A 19,612-nucleotide genomic window follows, 5' to 3' on the forward strand; every position below is an offset into this window, starting at 1 on the left:
AGTGTGTGTACAGGAGGAGAGGATGCTTAGAAATTTAAAACTATTTTAAATCGTTTATTTATGACATCCTCCCTTTTGGGGCATGTCTCATTACGGGTTTGAACAACTTGATCATAATCATCGAGGCACACACAAAGCAAGTTACTAAGTTATTTGTTCTTCGTCAACACCCATCTGATAGACTTGAACCAGCAAATGAACTATGGATATGGCACAAACTGGGCATGTAATTTGCATTTGGTTCTTAATGAAACCTTTGGGCCAGTCTAAGTAGTCAGGTCACATATGAAGAGATCTGATCAGAGCCAACAACAGATGATCATGGGATCAAAAAATCTGAGCCAATGATTTCTTTTTAGTTCTTTTCCAGAAGGTTTAAAATATACCTTCCTTTGTGGAGAAGCCAAGATGAGGGGCTGCAGGCCACGCTTATGCTCCAAAAAGCATAAGGTAAGTAAAAGGACGCTGATGGTGATAACTTTGGGACCAGCCCGTGTATGTTGTCATCCATAAAAGGTGCTAGCAATCCAAGAGGTTTTGAGAGGACATTTGCACACCGCAAAAGTTAAAATAAAGTTGCAAAATTCAAGACTGGCTCCCAAGCAAAGCATTGTGCTGAAAGTGCTTAGGTTTACCAGGTGAGAAAACTGAGGCTGAAAGAGGTTAAAGCTTCTCACAGCTGGTGAAAGAACTCATTTAAATCAATGGGCCTATCGTCCTCACTCTTCTGTATTAGTTGACGAAGGCCATCTTCTGCAGAAAACCATCTACGTCCTTCTCTTCATGTGCTCTGTGCTCTAAATTAGACTACTGTTCCCCTACCCTCTCTTTTCTAATACCTTACTCCGCATTCTATCTCTAGCTTTACAAGACTCTCTGTAACCCTCCTTTATCTCTCACCCCCCGTCATCTCCCTTGAGCTCTCACTTAGCCTGTTCTAGTGGGAAAGGCTTGGGCCTCTCCCAGGGTTTCCCCCAATCTCATCCCTCCAGCATCAAGTGGGGCTTAAGAGGCAATGTCTGCCCCGGACTCCATACTGCTCTGACATCTCTTGATGTTGATATTATTACCCAGGTTTGCTGGTCTTTTTTCTGGTGGTCATTTTGGAGGCAGAGAGGAAGGCTAAAACAGACAGACTTTCATGCCTTATGTCAGCCTTTTCAGTACCCTTACCACTGGTGGTTTGGGAAACATTTTTAGCGGTATGAGGGCAACTATTTTGTTTCAATAGTTATTTTTACAGATACCTTCTATCTTTGGTAATGAATGCTGATTTTCCATTTACGGTTACAATGTAATGCTCTTTTTTTTTTTTCTATTTCTATAACATCTATTTTTTAATTTATTTTTTAATTGGAGTATAATTGCTCTACAATTTTGTGTTAGATTCTGCTGTACAACAACATGAATCAGCTCTGTGTACACATAAACCCCACCTTCTTGAGCGTTCCTCCCACTCACCCCCATCCCACCCCTCTTGGAGCGCCCAACTAAGCTCCATGTGCTATACAATAACTTCCCAGTAGCTATTTTACACATGGTAGTATATATATGTCAATCCCGATCTCCTAATTCATTACACACATATACACACTCTCGCTGAGTCCAGAAGTTCATTCTCTACATCGTCCTTGCACAGAGAGAAGTAAGTCAGAGAGAGAAAAACAAATACCATGTATTGATACATACATATGGAAGGTAGAAAAATTGGTACTGATAAATCTATCTGAAGGGCAGGAATACAATGTAACATGTTATTTTAAAAATAAATTGCTTAAGAAACAATGCAAGTTGACTATATATATATATATATATATATATATATATGTTAAATGAAAGTACAAGTGGACCACAGAAATAGCAAAAGATAGACTGAGGTTTAAGAAATATTGCCTCAAGATAAGCCTTAAATCTCATATGCCCCAGATGAGCTCTTCTTGAAAAGTGGCCCCTATCTTTGCATGTGTGGTTTGGAACACCTTGAATGGGCCCACTTCTGTTGTGTGGATTCATAGAAAATCTGTGCTTTCAGGGCACTCAGGGAAGGAGTGTCCAATTGGATTACAGAACCAGGACCTGCAGAAGAACTGTTTTCTGCAACCACTTGCTGCTCAGAGTGCACTCTGCTTCTTACCCACTACAGTCTTTAGATCGTCCCTGTTGGCTCCGTGGTGAAGAATCCATCTGCCAATGCAGAAGATGAGAGTGAAATCCCTGGGTCGGGAAGATCCCCTGAAGAAAGAAATGGCATCCCACTCCAGTATCCCTGCCTAGGAAATCCCATGGACAGAGGAACCTGGTGGGCTCTAGTTCATGGGGTCACAAAGAGTCAGATACAACTTAGCAACTGAGCATGCACGCCTGGGAACTAAGATCCTACAAGCTTTAGGTTCACTAAGCCTGCATGCCGCACTACTAAGCGTTCTCTGCAGTCTGTGTGCCACAACTGGAGAGGCCTGCATGCCGCAACAAAGATCCTGTGGGCTGCAACTGAAGACCTGACTCTATCAAATCAGTCATAAATATTAAACAAATAAATGCTCTTTAATCCATTGTCTTTTTCAAGTTCTTGCTCAAGAGGTAGGCTGATATATCAGGTTTCAAGGCAGAAGACATTGGGAGATTGAGGAACTTGCTCCATAGCCCAGTGGCCAAGCTTTCCAACCTCTGTCTGTGAAGCTTCAAGTATTTGCCTCGGGCTGGACCTTCAGGCCACGATCACACTAATACTGGAAGTAGCATAGAAAAGCAGTTGTAAGCTACTAAACTTGTCTTTCTTTCCACCTGAACTGTGACCCCAATTAGCAACCTGTCCTGTGAACACACCTCATTTAGGAAGAGCAATGATAAAGTAGTATTTATTGAATGTGCTAGGTGCTTTGTATACATCATGTCTTTAATCCTGGAAGAATGTTCTCATATAGGTGAAAATGCCTAGATAATCAGTTCACAGATTCTCTCTCTTCTTTCTTCCATTTCCCAAGAACCCAAATATATTTTTATTTGAATGAATCGAAACCTTGTTCAAGTTGCTTCATCATTTGGCTGATGTGGTATCTGGCACCCTCTAGTGACAGAAAGATTCTTTGGCAGAAGTGACGTTCCTAGATCTTCAGCCATCTCTACAGGCTTGTTTAAGACCCATCGTCCTTACGGAAACTTTAACAGTCTATTTGTAACAACTAATTTTGATAACAGAGAATTTCTTATACCAATTATAAGCTCTTATGACCTACTTGTTAAGGCTCTTTTTAGCTGTAAGACTGTGGCTTAAACAAACGTTGAGACTGTATTGAGAAGGGTAACTGTAGGTAGTCTAACTTTCGATTTCAGGACTAAGTCAATTTCAGACTCAGGCGACACTATCAGGCTTGGCCCTTCGGTGTGATTTCTTCTCATCATGGGTTGACTCTGCCTTCAGCTCTGGCAGGAGCAACCTCATCAGTTCTGTGCCACAAGTGTTTCCACTTCAAATACAGTGGAAAAAAGAAAAAAGAAGAGCGTGTGTTCCACTGATTCCTGGAAAGCTCACAACAGAATGTGATGTGCTGGTTGCATTAACCAAGTAGGGTTCCTTGTCCTCCTCTCCCTTGTTTTACATACACACACAGACTCTAGGATCGGTGTCACCCTGCTGTAATGATTAATCTTATGTGTCACCTTGACTAGGCCACAGGATCCAAAGACTTGGTACTTCTCTAGGTGTTTCTAGGTGTATTTCTTAGAAGGGATTGATATTTAAATCAGGAGACTTTGAGTAAAGCAGTTCCCTCCATAGTATGGGTGGGCCTCGTCCTATCAGTTGAAGGCCCTAAGAAAAGGACTGACCTCTCTTGAAAGACAGGGAATTTTGCCAGCAGATGGCCTTTGCAATTCTCCCTTGGGTCTCCAGCCTGCTAGCCTACCTGGCACATTTTGGAGTTGTCAGCCTACATAATCACATAAAACAATCCCTTACAACACATCTTTCTCTCTCTCTCTGTTTATATATAGGTCTATGTAAAAATAGATAGATAGATATAGTTATATAAATCTTGGTATCTATGGCTAATCTGTATGTATCCTACTGGCTTTGTTTTTCTACAGAACCCTGACTAATGCAACCACGTCAGTAGCTAAGAAGACGGAAGAGGAACAAAGGCAGCTTGGAAGATGTTGTTACCAGGAAGAAGGGGAGAAGATGTAGAATAATCATGAATGTGCACTACAGATGGGGGTTATTAAAATCAATTTGCTGCTATTTAGTAAGAGAAATTTTGTTGACAAAAATTTTAAAACATTAGGGGATAAGAAATAAAAAGTCTTGGTGGTAAAAGGGTATTGGGGGTTTTCTTCCTCCCAGCTTTTTAAAATAAGTAGACATATGTTTAAATGTTATTCAGAATGAAAAGTTCAACGGCAAGGATTTCTTTAGAGTAAAGCAGCAGGCTTTAACTTACATGGTATGGCTTGAGTAAAACCAGAATGGTTGTCCAAAGTGTCTCCCACATCTGGTGGAGTGCCCGAAACTCTATTATTAAAATTGTATCTCTTTGCCCTTGAAGGCCTGTAAAAATGTGTTACTAAAAGAAACTGTTAAAGATGTCTGAACTGTTTCTTCTAGAATACCAGCATTCATCAGGTGTTCATTCAGTAGGTGTTCTTCAAAGAACTCCATAAAGAAGACAAAGGAGGCGGGGAGCAGTATAGATCACAGTTCCATCTTAGACAGTCAGAATGCATATTAGCGTATTGAGGGCTCAGAGAACTCTTAGATTAGGAGACCTGTTTAAATTAACCCAGAATTTTCTAAAATCATTTGATCATGTTAAAGTTCCTACTACTATTTCATTAAACTTAAGGGTTAGGTGTGTGTGTGGAGTGGGGGAGATTTGAGGGGAGTTAGAAAGAGCAATGACTCAGGAGCAAGAATATCTAAGTTTAATTCCTGGATCTACTATTTACTAATTAAACTGTCAATGTTGCTTAAACTTTTACGGCTACAATTCTTTATAAAGCAAATATAATAATTAGCCACCTCACTGGGCTAAAGGTGGCAAATATTAGGTATGGAAGAAGCATTTGTGAAAGTTGTTGACTTATGATTCACTCACAAGAGATGTTGATTTTGTCAACTGTCTCACTCTCCTCTGTTCCTTCCTCCCTCCTTTCTTGCCTTTCTTCTTATGATTTTTTATTTCAATAAACTTCTAATTTCAGAATAGTTTTAAACTTACAGAAAAGTTGCAAAGATAATACAGAGTCTCCATATGCCAGTCCCTCTACACCCCTCCCCCCAACCTCCCACCATTCACTTCTTTTTGTGTCTGTTTTGGGTTGGGAATTGTAGGAGCAGGACTGGTCAGCTAGGATCTTCTTAACAGCACTAACAATCTGCTGGGCAGTGAAGCAGGAGACAGATAAATCCACACCTGTAAGACAGGGCCATGAGTGCAGAGCAGAAAACAAGGAGAGCGAAAGCATTTAGGAGGAAAGCATTCAGCTCCCAACCTTGAGTTGGGAGTCAGGAAGATCTCCCAGACGAAAATGTCTTGAAAATGTCTTCAGAGAGGGATCCGGATGGATGAGGGATGAGCCAGGCAAAGCGGGGGAAAGGAGAGTGTTCCTAACGGGATACAGCCAAAGGGCAAATGGACAGCACAGCGCAGGTGCAGAGCTTAGTGGAGGATGCCAGAGAAATACTGACCATTTCACCGGTTCCCAGCTTACCACCTAATTCAGAATCACGCTCATGAAGGATGTCATTATACAAACCTTCTTCTGTAAAACTGTTGCAAAACTGGCTAACCGGAATGATCAACTTTTCCAAAACAATAGTGACTTCGAGCTGTTAACCAAAGCACTAAACTATACTTTTTTTTTTTTACTATAAAGAAAATTGGCCAGGAAATAATGAGTAACAAAGGAGAGGAAGTAATTGTAAGCTTTTAATCATGTAGCGGGAGCTGTGTGATTTGTCTTAGGATTGAGCTCTGTACTCCTCGTGAGAATAAAATATAAAGGGTCCTCCCTCTTCGGAATCCCCACAGCACAACATCTGAACCTCTGCCTTGGAGAACTGCCACTTACAGACACTCATCCGGGGTTCCTGTGAGCCTCTAACGTCGACACCACGGCACACGGAGCTGAGCCAAGACTGGGTCTGCTCTGAGAATCCCAGCAGTCAGCCGAGGCTCCTGCTCCGAGCAAGACGTGTGCGTTCCGCACTTCGGTCCTCCCCAGCCTCCCCAGCTGAAACTGCAGAAGAGTTTAGAAAGGACGTGGGGCCCATTCTCAGGATCCTCACCTGAACCCGAGCATGCCAGTCGATCGCGGAAACGCTCCCAACGGGGAATGCCCGCTTGTGCAACAAACGCTGGCTCTTTCCCCGCTCCCCGTTCAACACCCCGGCCCTCACCCCACCCCCCACTCCAAGCGCCGGGTTGCAGAATCAAAGGCACCCTCCCCTACCCGGGCGTTCCCCAGCTAAGCTTCCTCCTCCAACCCCCACCCCCTGGCTCCGGGGACGTTTCTTTTGGTCTTTTCAAATGAGCCACCAGCAGGTGTTCAGACACGCTGCTGGAGAAAGAGGAAAGCGTCCCGAGAGTAACAGTGCGTGAGCCCCCGGGGCGGACCCGGGAGTGGCGCACTCCTCCAGGCCGGCTGGAGCGCGGGGTGGGGCCAGTCGGGGCGCGCTTCTCACCGGGTGCGTAGCTCACCCTGGTGCCGGTTGGAAAGGCTCCTTCACTTCGGCGATTGCTGCACAGCCATGTCCGGGATCTGGGTTCTCTTGTCACTGGTGAGTCTTCTCTGCTCGGCCACTGGGCTGGCGCGGGACGCACTCTGGGGGCGGCCGGGGGGGTGCGCGCGTGGGCGGCGGACTTAGCCGGCTGGCTCCGCATGACTGCTGGGATTTCTCTTGAGGGCGAGGTCTCAGGAAACCAGGCTACTCGTTTTTCTTGGGGCTGGATGCGAAGCTGCGAGCCCGCGAGGCAGGCGGAACATCCCTGGGAACGCGGTTTGCGGCGCCGAGGGATTGGGCGTGGGGGGGCTGGCCGGCGCCGGGGAGGTTTGGGGGGTCGCTGCAGGGAGAGCCCCGTCTGAGGCAGGAAAGGGTCTTCTGGACAAGTCCTTGCAAGTCTCGCTAAGGCTGTGCTATGAACATATGCGCCCCGGGGCGGTGAGAACTTGCACTCTCGAAATTGAGAATACAAGTTTTTCCAACACTTCCCAACTTTAGGGAATAAATCAGCCTCGAGGCAGTGGTTACACCAGAGGCTTTGGACCGCACCGTTTCTTTCTTGAAAACGTTATCTTGGGGCTGAATGCGCCTTAAAGAGACTTGTTTACCTTTTTGTCGCTACACAGAAAAAGAAACTGTTTTGTTTCCCTTCCGGGAATCCCTCTCCTTGAGAGGGTGAGTCACTATCTCAGGTTTGCCCTTTTTTTTTTTTCCCCTCTCTCTCTCTTCCGTTTTTTTAATTTTTATTTTTAAATCTTTCGTTGTTTGCTGGACGGGAGCTAACCCGGGCCCCGTTGCTCAGGCGGTGGTACCTGCTGCCACCGCGCACGCGCTGAGCAGCCTGAACTTGGCCTAGAAGCCTAAGCCGCATCCACCTCTTTTGGAGAGCCCCTACCTCAGATATCCCGGCTTGGTGATGGTGATCGAAGACTCTGGCCTCAAGGGGTTCATGTGGGTTCCGAACTCTCTGAAAACCAGTGGATTCTTACTTACTGGGACTCATCGATGTGCTAGGCAGTGTGATAGGAATGTTTATGAGTATGATCTCAGTCATTTCTTGCAGCAGCTGCGCAGTATCTCCATCTTACATATGGCAAAATGGGGTTCAGACAGCTTACGTAAGTCGAGTCCAAACAGTAAGAGGCAGGACTGAATTTAAATCCAATTTAGATCCCATTCCAAAGCCTGGGGGGGTGGGAATGGGGGTATCGACCACACTTATGTCCAGAGGACACCAAGAGTTGGGGGGGGGAAAAAAATCGATGTCTGGAGCCGTCTTATGGTTGGAAAAAAAATTCTCCCTGGTCCTTTTGGAGGTAATGTACGATGGTTGGGCTCCTTTAGAAATTTTCTTTGAGAAAATTTGAGATTCAAAGTTGGGAAACCATTTATACAACCTCAGATCACATTCTTCCTTGTCAAGAACCACTGCCTTATTGCAGTCTTGGTTGCTTTGACAATCTCTTAGGTCTTGGAACAACAATTCTAACAAGTATAGCAAAATTATCAAAGCCCAGAGCTACATTTTACTTTTATAATAATACTATAGTGTCTCTACCAGGGGTACCTGTTTAAAGCACCACGAACTGCTTTTCTGAAAGAATGCACACGTATTCATACACACATATGTGCAAATACAGACTTATATTTATTTGTATATGCATATTATTATATCTATGATATAAAACATTCATTTATTATTGTTATATGATATAGAGCCTCAGAAGTGAATGTTTATTGAATAAAATGTGTTAATACAGATGTGTAGAAAGGAAAAAATCTGATATAACTGTATCACCTAGATAGTCCTGTTTACACTTTATAGTATATCCTCTATTTCCCTTTTCTTGGGTTTAGTTACACAGAATCCTGCCCTGCCCCCATCAGGAGCCCAGCATCACGCCTTTGTTCTTAAAGAAGTTTCCACACTATTCTGTCACCTTGTGTGTCTCCAGAAAATGCTTGCTTTTATGACTTAGCACTTAGTGGGGCTTATTTACTAGTCGCAAATAAATTAAACCAATTAAATCGAGGCGTGAGTGCTAACTGCATGGAACACAGAAGCAAATTTAGTTCAGCCATGTCAGTGGACTGTAAGCGGATGGGAGGGAGCAGCCAGGCTTTCTTTTTTCCTCTTTGTTTCTCTAGTCCTCTCATCTCTAGTGTGATCTGTCATCAGCAAATAGCCCACCCTTTACCTCTTTGCTTCTCTTTCCATCTTTCTTCCCTCTTGAAGTTAGCTTTCTCTCTCTTAGTTTCTGGGCATCGTTCAGATACAGAAGAAAAGGCAAAGTTACTTTAGAAATTTGTGTGAGAAATAGCTGTGAGCGCTGCTGCTGCTTCTTTTAATAGCACATAGTTCTGATAGCTTTTGTTTTGTAGTATTTAGGTCTATGGTTAGGCAATTACTAGATAGCCATTTTCCTGTCCTTTATTTCTTGTTTTCATTTCTTGTTTTCCTGTCCTTTTATTTCTTGATTCAGTTTTCAAAATTATGGGCAAGGGAAAGGAGAGGGCAGCTGAAAAAGAAACCGGTGTATTTAAAGTAATCATATAGGAGAGCTTTGAGAAGAAAATAAAGGACAGTTGTTTAATTTGTAATTTAATAATTTTTCCATAAACCAGGCTAAGAAGCAAGAAATAGGTTGTGGTATGTTTCTGTTTGTTGTTGTTTTTAGCAGGTTTTCCTTATCTCATGGTAGACTTGAAAATTCTTTTGAATAAAAAAATATTATGAAATGTAATTTAAAACATTAACAACCAGGATGTAAAAACATACATTGATAAAAGATGGCAAGATTGGGAGGCAAAAATGAAATTGATATATGAAGATCCTCAGGACCTTCACTGCTAGCTTCAATTAGATGAATGAAAACTCTTTTATTGTCCAGCTCCATAATACAATTACCACCCTTAGTGGCAAAACTAGAGTTTAATTTAGCAAAACAGTTTTTACTCTTGCATTGAGTTTATAGAAGGAGAAAAGTGAGATAGAGGCAAAGAGGACTCAGGATTTTGATGCTGTCTGTAAGTAAGTTTCTTTGGAACACTAAACAAGTAATTTACTTCTAAATAGTTCCTAAGAGTGGACATGTCCGCATTTCAAAGGAACCTCTCTGAAGGCTACTAGCAGTATACCACAACTGCTAAGGAGTAATCACTTTCTAAGAGATGATCAAAAACCTGAATAAGGAAATCCCCCACTTGAAAACCCCTAATGAGTTAAGTGCCTTTTGGTAAATTATCTTGGGTTCCAAAAGTCCCTTAAATGAGCACATGTTTTGTAATAGGTACTAAAAACTTATTGACTTATGATGAAAAGTAATATAAAGGTAATAACATGTATAGCTTGTTAACCAAAAAATTATTTGCCGAATCACTGTAAGTACCTTAATGGACAGTAGTATTCTTTTTGCTATGTGCTTGCATCTATTTACAAAAGTGGGAAAACAGCATTTAACTACTTAATAAGTCCTTTCATTTCCTTTCATTTCCTGGAAGACCTTTGCTTTGAAATGAAATAGATAAAATGAATAAATAAACAAAAATGAAATAAAGTACTGTATATTTTGCTTTGTATGTAATTGGATTCCTAACACCAATTGAGTATCTTCCATTCAGTCTTAATCAGGAGCAAATAACTCAAATGTACTTGCCTACTTTTATTTTCTTTGATGTGAGAGTAAGACCCAAATTAGAAAGTTGATCATTGTAAGACTATTAACTTCACCTTCCTCAGAAGGAAACAGGCTGGTTCTCCTCTTTGATCACAGTTCCCTTCTTGATTTGGAATGAGCTTTTGTGCAACTGAGTCATCCCCATCTATGGACCAGTTAGAAACAGCAGCCATTGCTTACTGGACACCTGGCTAGAGACCCACTAAGTGGGGGGTGATAGTAACTTTTGTATGAAATTATGCATTTTCATTAAGGCTAGTCTTATAAATTAGCAATCTGACTGCAAACTCGTTCGGCAGATATACTCAGCCCAGCAAAGCAAGGGAACCTGCTATATGTAGGTATTGTTAAGCCGTGAACTGGGATGAACTTGGGAAATTAGAATAAACTTTTTTTGGAGTCATTAATGTCAGGCTGTCCTATAGCCGAGTGATGCTGCATTGTAGATTTAGTCACCTCTGTGTTCTGGGACACCATAAAAATATAACCTGTGAGAATCATCAATACTTTTGATTTCTGAGATCAGAGATCTTGGGAAAAAGAGAGAGAGATAGAAAGAGAGAGAAAATGTAATCAGAACATGTGGCATAAGGTTCCCACCCCTTGCTGAGGTTTGAGCTTTGGTTTTTAGCCATCTTCACAAAAGGATCTTTGTACCTCATAGACTGTTTTTTCATATGAATGTCTGTCTTGGGCGTGATTTCAAAAATTGGACTTACATTGCCCCAGACTGTGTTTTTATTTTTTAATATTTATTTATTTGGCTGCACTGGGTCTTAGCTGCAGCATGCAAGATCTTTAGTTGGAGCATGTGGGATCTAGTTCCCTGACCAAGGATCGAACCAAGGATCCAATCCAGGCCCTTGCATTGGGAGCATGGAGTCTTAGCCACTGGACCACAAGGGAAGTCCCCACCCCAGACTGTATTATGACTATGCTGCACTGTCTTGACACATACAGACTGTATATAGGCAGGTATGTATTTTTAATATGAGTTGCCCCATTTAAATGTTGGAGGATTTTGATTTCTCTTGGAAAATGAAAGGTCTGGACCCACATGCCACCTGGTCCCCACCCTCCTGGATCAGAAGGCTGCCCCTTGGGTCCAGGTGGACCTCTTCATTTTGACAGCCCTGCCTACACCTTGTTGTCTGTTCCACCTGGATGCTTTACTCCTGTGACGCCTCTGGGCATTTGAGATTTCTTGGGCTCTAGTTTAGGACTCGGTAATCCTCCCATTTCCTCCACCAAAGATGACTTCTCTTCCTTTCAGGCTTGTTTTTAGAAGGGTCATTATTTCTCCATGCAAAGTCAAATTCTGATTGGCAAGTGCAGAGCACAGAGGCTGTTGGTCTGTAATACTCTTCTCACATGTCCATGTACTCACCTGCTAACCTCAGATTTCGCTTCCTCCAGCCCTGAAGACCTTCCCAGGTCTTTAGCTGGGAGGAGCAGCAAAATAACCAGGGTTATTAGATACTAAATAACAAGGTTGAGCATAACCATGAGGAGGCCCCATCCTCAGAGATCCTGATTCTGTAGGTCTGTGCTGGTACTGAAGCGTTTCTTATCTTTAATGTATCACTGTGTATGTGTGTGCTGAGTTTTGTCCACCTCTTCGTGACCCCATGGACTGTCGCCCACCAGGCTCCTCTGTCCTTGGGATTTCCCAGGCAAGAATACTGAAGTGGGTTGCCATATCCTTCTACAGGGGATCTTCCTGACCCGGGGATCGAACCCGCATCTCTGTGTCTCCTGCATTTCAGGTGGAAACTGAGCCGTTGGAGAAACCATCGCTACATGATTCTAATATTTTTCAGGGTTTTGAGGACAGTTTTTCTAACTCTAGCACAAAACCCCAAATCTAATCCCAGATAGAATTCTCTAGGTTTCCTCATTCTATTTTATTTATGACTTGATTCAGTCAGGAGTCTAACCAATCACTTAATCTACTGACTTGACTATCTCTCTCCTGGTCTTCCCAGAAACCAACCTTAATGAAGACCTTACTGGAACAAGATTACCTTGTGTGTTTTTATTTACACACAAAAAATAAGAACGAATGAAATCTTCACTTATCTCTTTAATACTGAAAATTTTTTCTGTGTTTAGAAAATTTAGAATATTTGTTTTTATTTCAGTTTTCCAATAATGCACCTACTACAAAATACCATCACTATTAATATTGTCTCACTTTCTATACAAATATATTAGAGATGCATTGAACAATCAGAAATGGTGGACTATTAATGGTTTTTTAGAAGTTCTTTTTCCTAAAGTGTTGATAAGTAACTAGAAGTCTGAAAAGGAAATGACCAGTACTCATCTGTTGTTATAGTTATGTCCTGGACAGTAGGGGACAGTGAAATTTCAACTTCATAGTGGTCTGTAAGACTGGGAAGTTCAGGTTCTTACGGCCCCTGAGGATTCCAGTTCTGAAGACCATTTTCAGTCTCTAGTCTGTTCAGCACAGTGATGGTTGAAGATGGGAAATCCTAATACTCAGCTGCAAGGGATTCCCAAATGTGTGTGCACCACGGACCTCCCTCAAATCCAGACTCTGAGGGAATCAAGAGATGGTGGTGTGGGCCGATAGCATTCATTTCCTGTGGCTGCTGTAACAAAGCACCGCCAACTGGGTGGCTTAAACAACAGAAATGTATTTTCTCTCAGTTCTGGAGGTTAGACGTCTGAGATCAAGATGTCGACAAGTTTGGCTCCTTCTGAAGACCCAGAGGTAACGATCTGTTCCATGCTTCTCTCCATGGCCTTCTCCCTGTGTCCTCATATCCTCTTCCCCTTGTCTCTGTGCCCAAATTTCCTCCTCTGAGAGGGACACCAGTCATATTGGATTAGGGTACACCCAATGACCTCATTTTAATTTCCTCTTTAAAGACCCTGTCTCTAAATATGGTGACATTCTGGGTTACTTGGGATTAAGACTTCAACAGAAGAATTTGGAGGTGAGGGAGAGACAACTCAGCCCATGAGAGTCTGACTCTCTTGATCCAGCTGTATGACATGGACCAGTCATCCGACCGCCAGTTTGGGGCAGAGCTTCTTCTAACAGATGAAGGGCTTGGGTTGGTCATCTCTAAAACTCTTCCCCATGATCACTGGAGAGCTTGTAGTCAGTCTGAAGTATGTGCTCAGTATGAAAAATTCTCACTGACCATTCTAAGCATCTGTCTTCTTACTCTGGTCATTTGAAGGACTGTCATTTTTCACCTTCTGACACCTTTTTTTTTTTCTCCCCTGCTTTTAAAAATTCTTTTCCTGTTGTTTTGAACTTCACTGAGAACAGAAAAAAAGATGATTTTTTTTTTTTAAACTTCCTTTTCAAACCCTGGCTCATCTCTTAGGGCTAATTGCCACACTGATTCTTTGAAGTAACCCTAATGGGATTCTCAATTTTTTCCAGTAGTTTGTATAATTCAGTCACTGTGAAGCTACTCTATTTTTAATTGCCCTGTTAGATCTTGAGTGTTTACAATTCCTGGGAAAGCATGGTGAGCTTGTCAAAGGGGAGTGATACGCCTCAAGGGTGGTCATCGATTTCTGGATCTGGCCCTTCCTTTGTTTTTTCTATGTAGTAACCAAGTTGGCTATGAAAAGTGATCTATCATATGAGGCAATTAATTAATATAAAGTCAACCGTCATCTGATACAAGGGACAAACTCTCCTGTCAACCTGTTTTTGAGAGTTTCAAAGGGAGCAAGTGCAAAGATCAATGGTAGGCTAGGAGGATTCCTGGTTCCTAGCTATTCATTGCAAATCCCTGCCCCCACAAGGGACTCACAGTGCCTTTGATGGCAGTGCTCAGAAACTCAGCACCCAGATGGGAGGAAGGGAAACCCAAACTCCCCTTCTTTTCAAGAAGCAGATCAGGGCTAGGAAGTTTCCCCTTCCCTGCCAGCCAGAACCCCAGCCTGGATAGCCCTGTCACAGTTTTCCCAGACTAGAGGGCTTGGGATGGACTTCTGGTTTTCAGAAGGTTCCTGCTAACTTCCTCCTCCCTCAACATGCATTTGTTTTGAAGGTTCATTGTAAAATTAACACTCAGGCATCTTGCCCACAATTGTCTGAAAACAAACTGCAATGTTTGCATGCCTAAATGGAGAAAGCAATTAGGAAACTGATTTATAAACCAGAACTAGAGTCCAGATTTGCATCAGAGGTACTGAGTCTTCCCTTAGCCTGTCCTAACGGGGATTATCCAATGAGTCATTTCACATACTCTGTTCAGCTTCCTCAGCTATAAAATAAGAAAGTAATAATTCCTCATGTGTAGGTTTATTGTGGCGACCATGAGGTGATATATATGAATGAACTTTGTAAAACCCCAGGCAAATGTCAAGGGAGAATAGGTAAATGACTCTAGGGTTTGGTTTCCTGACAACACTTTCATGAATGATTCAGAAGGACTCTATCCATTCCTCCTAATGACATTATGGTCATAATATTCTCCTCACTTGGGATGCTAGATATGAATTGCCACTTCATTGTCAGAACTCTCAGTATTCTTAATTTAATAGACTGTAATATTTTTATGTGCCATTTCTCAAAATGAATTTCACCAGGTTTTAGGCTTTATGCTGTTAACGCATCTACTAGGCATGCTAAATAACAAATCTTACCTTTCTTCATCATTTCATAAGAAATTTTCTGATTTGCAGAAAATATTAAAATCTTGTAGATAATGAAAGACTCAAGGAGATCCATTTTTTAAATCTCTGTAGAAGTTGAGCAGATAGCTACATGGTCCCTTTCTGCTCTGATGTTTCAGGATTCTACAGGATTGCAGTATCTGTGGTTATGATTGGCTCTATGATCCCACTACACTATGTCTTTATTAGTCAACATGTTAATTACCTGTGTGGTTCAGGAGACATTGATCTTTATCTCTGTTAATAGCTAACTGCTAATAATATTTTTGCTGAGGACCTCAGGTATGTCCCCGTTTGGGCTAAGCCAAGTTCCTCTGGGTGTGACTTGCCTGGAAAGCCCTGTCAGCTAATCATCTACTTGCAACAAGTCAGTTTTCTTATTCAGTGACCTTCACAGACAAGTCTTCCTAAATGAGCACTGCCTCACACCTCAAATTTTCCGTGCCCCTAAGCTTGCCTTATTCCTTTAAATAGTCTTATCCCTCCTGGTTATGTCGCCTGTTTCTTTGTTTCTTCATCATTTCCCTCCATGTGATGCCTAATATTATTTGTCTACATGACTGGACCATGGCACCCAGATATTTGTTCCAACAGTACTCTGGATGTTTCTGTGAAGGCTTTGTTTGTTTGCTTTGTATGAGTTGAACATTTAAAGTGCTAAACTTTGAGTAAATTAGATACCTTCTGCAATGTGTGTGAGTCTCATTCAATCAGTTGAAGGCCTTAGTAGAACGAAGACTGAGACCCTTAAGGTAGAAAGAATTCCGCCAGACTGCCTTTGAACTTCAGCTGCTCTCCCTCTGACTCTCCAACATACTGACCTACTCCATCAGCTGAATCTGGACTTGCCAAGCCTTTCCAGTTGTGTGAGCCAATTCCTGAAAATCAATCAGTCTCTGTCTCTTCATACACACACACACACACACACACACACACACACACTCACACTCACTCTACTGGGTCTGTTTCTGTTGAGAAGCCTGACCAATACACTTCATGTACACATAAATGCTATAAGAGCTCAGAGAAGGCAATGGACCCCACTCCAGTACTCTTGCTCGAAAATCCCATGGACGGAGGAGCCTGTTGGACTGCAGTCCATGGGGTCGCTGGGAGTCCGGACATGACTGAGCAATTTCATTTTCACGCATTGGAGAAGGAAATGGCAACCCACTCCAGTGTTCTTGCCTGGAGAATCCCAGGGACGGGGGAGCCTGGTGGGCTGCCATCTATGGGGTCGCATAGAGTCGGACACGACTGAAGCGACTTAGCGGCAGCCCCAGCAGCTATAAGAGCTGAGTCTTTATCTGTATACTGCTCTGTTCCCGGAGTCTGTCTGGCACAGAGCAGGCACTCAACTGGAGAAGGAAATGGCAGCCGTCTCCAGTATTTTTGCCTGGAAAATCCCATATATGGACAGAGGATCCTGGTAGGCTATAGTCCATGGGGTCACAAACAATCAGACAAGGCTGAGTGACTAAACAGCAACAAAGGTACTCAGCAAGGTATTTGCTCATTTAAATAATTGATTAATGTATCAGCTAATATTATTCCCAGCAGAATCTAAAACTGAGGTCCTTTTGACTTTTTAACCTTTGTTATGATGGTTAATTTTATTCCTTTTCTCCCCATTTGGTTATCATTTTCTTTAGTTTATCTGCTTTTCAAATCTTTAACTAATTTTCTGGCCTTTTCAGCTTTTTTGAAAAACAATTTTTGAGCATTCTGATCATTTAGTTCTTTGTGGATTTCCTGCCTTGTCACAATTAAAAACACCCCAGTTTCTGCTAGGAAAGTTTGGGTTAAATCTTTGCATACTGCAAACTTGAGCTAATTTAAAAACTTAAAAAGATGCAAGCTGTGTGGAAACTGCTTACATCGTATCATGTAACAGTTAGAATATGCTCTTTAGACCCATCTTTCTTTTTTTAATACTTGACATAATTGTTTGATGCTGAAGTAAGTAGGAAATGTTTCCAGAAATTGAACTCTCTGAAGCTGATGTGATCAAATATGAGGTGAGTTTGGTGCTGCCAGTATCTGCTTCAGGGCCAATGTGAATGTCTTTCACTGGTCTACTCCAAGATTCATATTTCTCAAATTCTGAATGTATTTTGAACAGAGACTTTTGATTTCCAGTCAAAAACTTCAAAACTTAAGTGAAATGTATTAGCAAGGACATTTCTTTCAGACAGTTCCAGAAAGTTGAGTATATGCACAGTGTTTTTAGAAATAACACTAATATAACAATTCATAAATGTAAAATGTGCTGCTCGTTTGAGCACTTGATCATTTAAACCAGGAATTGTGGACCTGCTCATAATATTGTCACATGATTATTGAATGAAATTAGCATACCAAGGAAGATGGGCCCTATAGCTGGAGGGCACACACACACACACACACACACACACACACACACTATTGTGCATCAACTTTGAACACCTTTGAGCTGTCAGTTTTGACTAGTCCAATTTTGACTCAAATCTCTTTGAGTTTAAATCTGTGGCATTTTCTTCAGTTTCTGGTGAGAAACCAGAATTGAAAGAGGAGAGCAAGTAGTATCTCACTGTTAACTCCCTCTTTCCAGGCCTTGAGGTGGCTAATAACACAAAGAAATTGCTCCTACTCAGCTTGGTTGCTTAGAATCAGTTTTCCATTATCTGTTGTAGAAGGGGCTTACCTATTTCTTCTAGCTACAGATATTTGTACATTTGTGCAAGAATTTTCATGTGCTGGCATTGTCTGGAGTGTTATATGGTTAGTATATTTAATTCCTGACTGTCACATAGAGCAAAGTTTGTGATAGAATGAGGATCCTAAAACATGAGTGATTTTCATTTGAAAGCCCTTCCCATCTTAACAGTGAATGCTTTGGTGTGATTTCAATTACATTATTTCCTAAAGTGTCCAATTCAGTTACTGTTCATTAGCTATTGATTCTATGATTTAGAAGAGGGACTAATATTAACAGGATGATCTTCTGTAGAGAAGGTAAGAATTGGGGAACTGTCATCTTGAAAAGAGACATTAATACTGATAAATATCTTTAGTTCAGAGATGCTTTAGAAAAAGACCATAGGTTCAAATGTGTTTTAAAAAGTAAAAGTCAGGCAAGTAGAATGTTAAAAAAATTCCCAAATGATTAATATATTATAAATAACACATCCCTGTGCAAGTCTGCTTTTGGAAACTTAACATTCATTTTCGATGATAATCAGTGTTACACAGCTGTCTATTCACAGAACCTGGCACAGAGTATGTGCTAAAGAAATGTCTGTTGGGTTGAAAAGGCAGTGGTTTGATAGTGAAGCCAGCACACTGAGGCATAATTCCTCTGATCTGTTTACCAGCTCCAGTTATTCTTTAAATAGAGTCGTTGACATAGAAAAAGTAAGCTACATTTTACGGTGAGTTGGGTGAGCAAGAAAAACACTTAATATGAGTAAGGTGACTTAGACAAGTCCTAGCTCTCTGCTTTTTGCTCATGAGTACCCTGGATAAGTCAGGTATTTTCTTGATATTCTGGTGTGATTTTTCCTCCTGGAGTCTGGATGTTAGTAATGGATTTTTGTTTTTTTATTTATTTTTAAAATATTTTTCTTCCTTTCTTTCTTTGACTGGGCTGGGTCTTAGTTGCCACATGTGAATCTTTGTTGCTGCACAGACTGTCTCTCTAGTTATAGCATGTGGGCTCCAGAGCTTGTGGGCTGCAGTAGTTGTGGCATGAGGGCTTCGTTGCTCCTTGGCATGTGGGATCTTAGTTTCTCCAACCAGGGATCGAATTCATGTCCTCTGCATTGCGAAGTGGGTTCTTAAGCACTGCACTACCAGGGAAGTCCCTGGAAATGCATTTTTAAAATCAGCCATCCCAGAAGGAAAAGATGGCAACCACAACTCCTTCATCCTTCCTTCCTTGGAGGTCCCATGGTATCTTGTGACTTAGAGGGGAATGCAGGCTTTGGTGACAAAGGTGGAAGGGCTAAAAGGGAAGATTTGGGGACTCCTGTGACAGGATTTATACACAAAGAATGTTTAGTTCCCTTAACCCAGGAGATGCCATGAAGTAGAAAAAAATAATGTATGCCATGAAAACTGTGAAAAATGACCTTGAGGGAAAAAACCCTCAGAACTAGTAGCTTAAAAAATTTTGATGCTTGGCAATGAATTTACATATTCCACATAGAATGAAAGATTATTTAACTTTGTGTTTGGAGAGACAAACAATAAATGTTTAGAAAACCTGAGAAAGAAATCAAACAGACATTAACCCCAAATGTTTCTATACATTTTAGGAGCTCATTTTTCTGAGGAACTCAAGTCTACAACTGACTAAGATAAATCTGACACAGTGTCCCTTATGGATTTTGTCTCCCAAACAGAGGAACCAGTATTAAAAGAAGTTCATTTTTCCTGAATAAAAGTGAAAAAAAATCCTGTGGGATTTATTGTGAAAGCCACCAGGCTCTTCTGTCCATGATTGTCCAGGCAAGAATACTGGAGTGGGTTGCCATTTCCTTCGCCAGCAGATCTTCCCCACCCAGGG

At 41.7% G+C, this 19,612-nt stretch overlaps 1 protein-coding gene across 2 annotated transcripts in view; it reads left to right on the plus strand.

Annotated features, from left to right (window-relative positions):
- The first annotated feature begins 6,458 nt into the window (after window positions 1-6,458).
- The window catches only part of FAS (Fas cell surface death receptor), a 31,885-nt gene continuing 18,731 nt past the window's right edge, over window positions 6,459-19,612 (plus strand). Inside the window, exon 1 of one of the 2 annotated variants that reach the window (XM_020895828.2) lies at window positions 6,459-6,778. In XM_020895828.2, coding sequence (XP_020751487.2) covers window positions 6,749-6,778 — 30 coding nt within the window. In that variant the 5' untranslated portion in view covers window positions 6,459-6,748. The remainder of the gene's footprint in view (window positions 6,779-19,612) is intronic. The other variant, XM_020895827.2, reaches the window with a different exon arrangement.

The sequence above is a fragment of the Odocoileus virginianus genome, chromosome 7, assembly GCF_023699985.2.
Source record: "Odocoileus virginianus isolate 20LAN1187 ecotype Illinois chromosome 7, Ovbor_1.2, whole genome shotgun sequence".
NCBI lineage: Eukaryota > Metazoa > Chordata > Mammalia > Artiodactyla > Cervidae > Odocoileus > Odocoileus virginianus.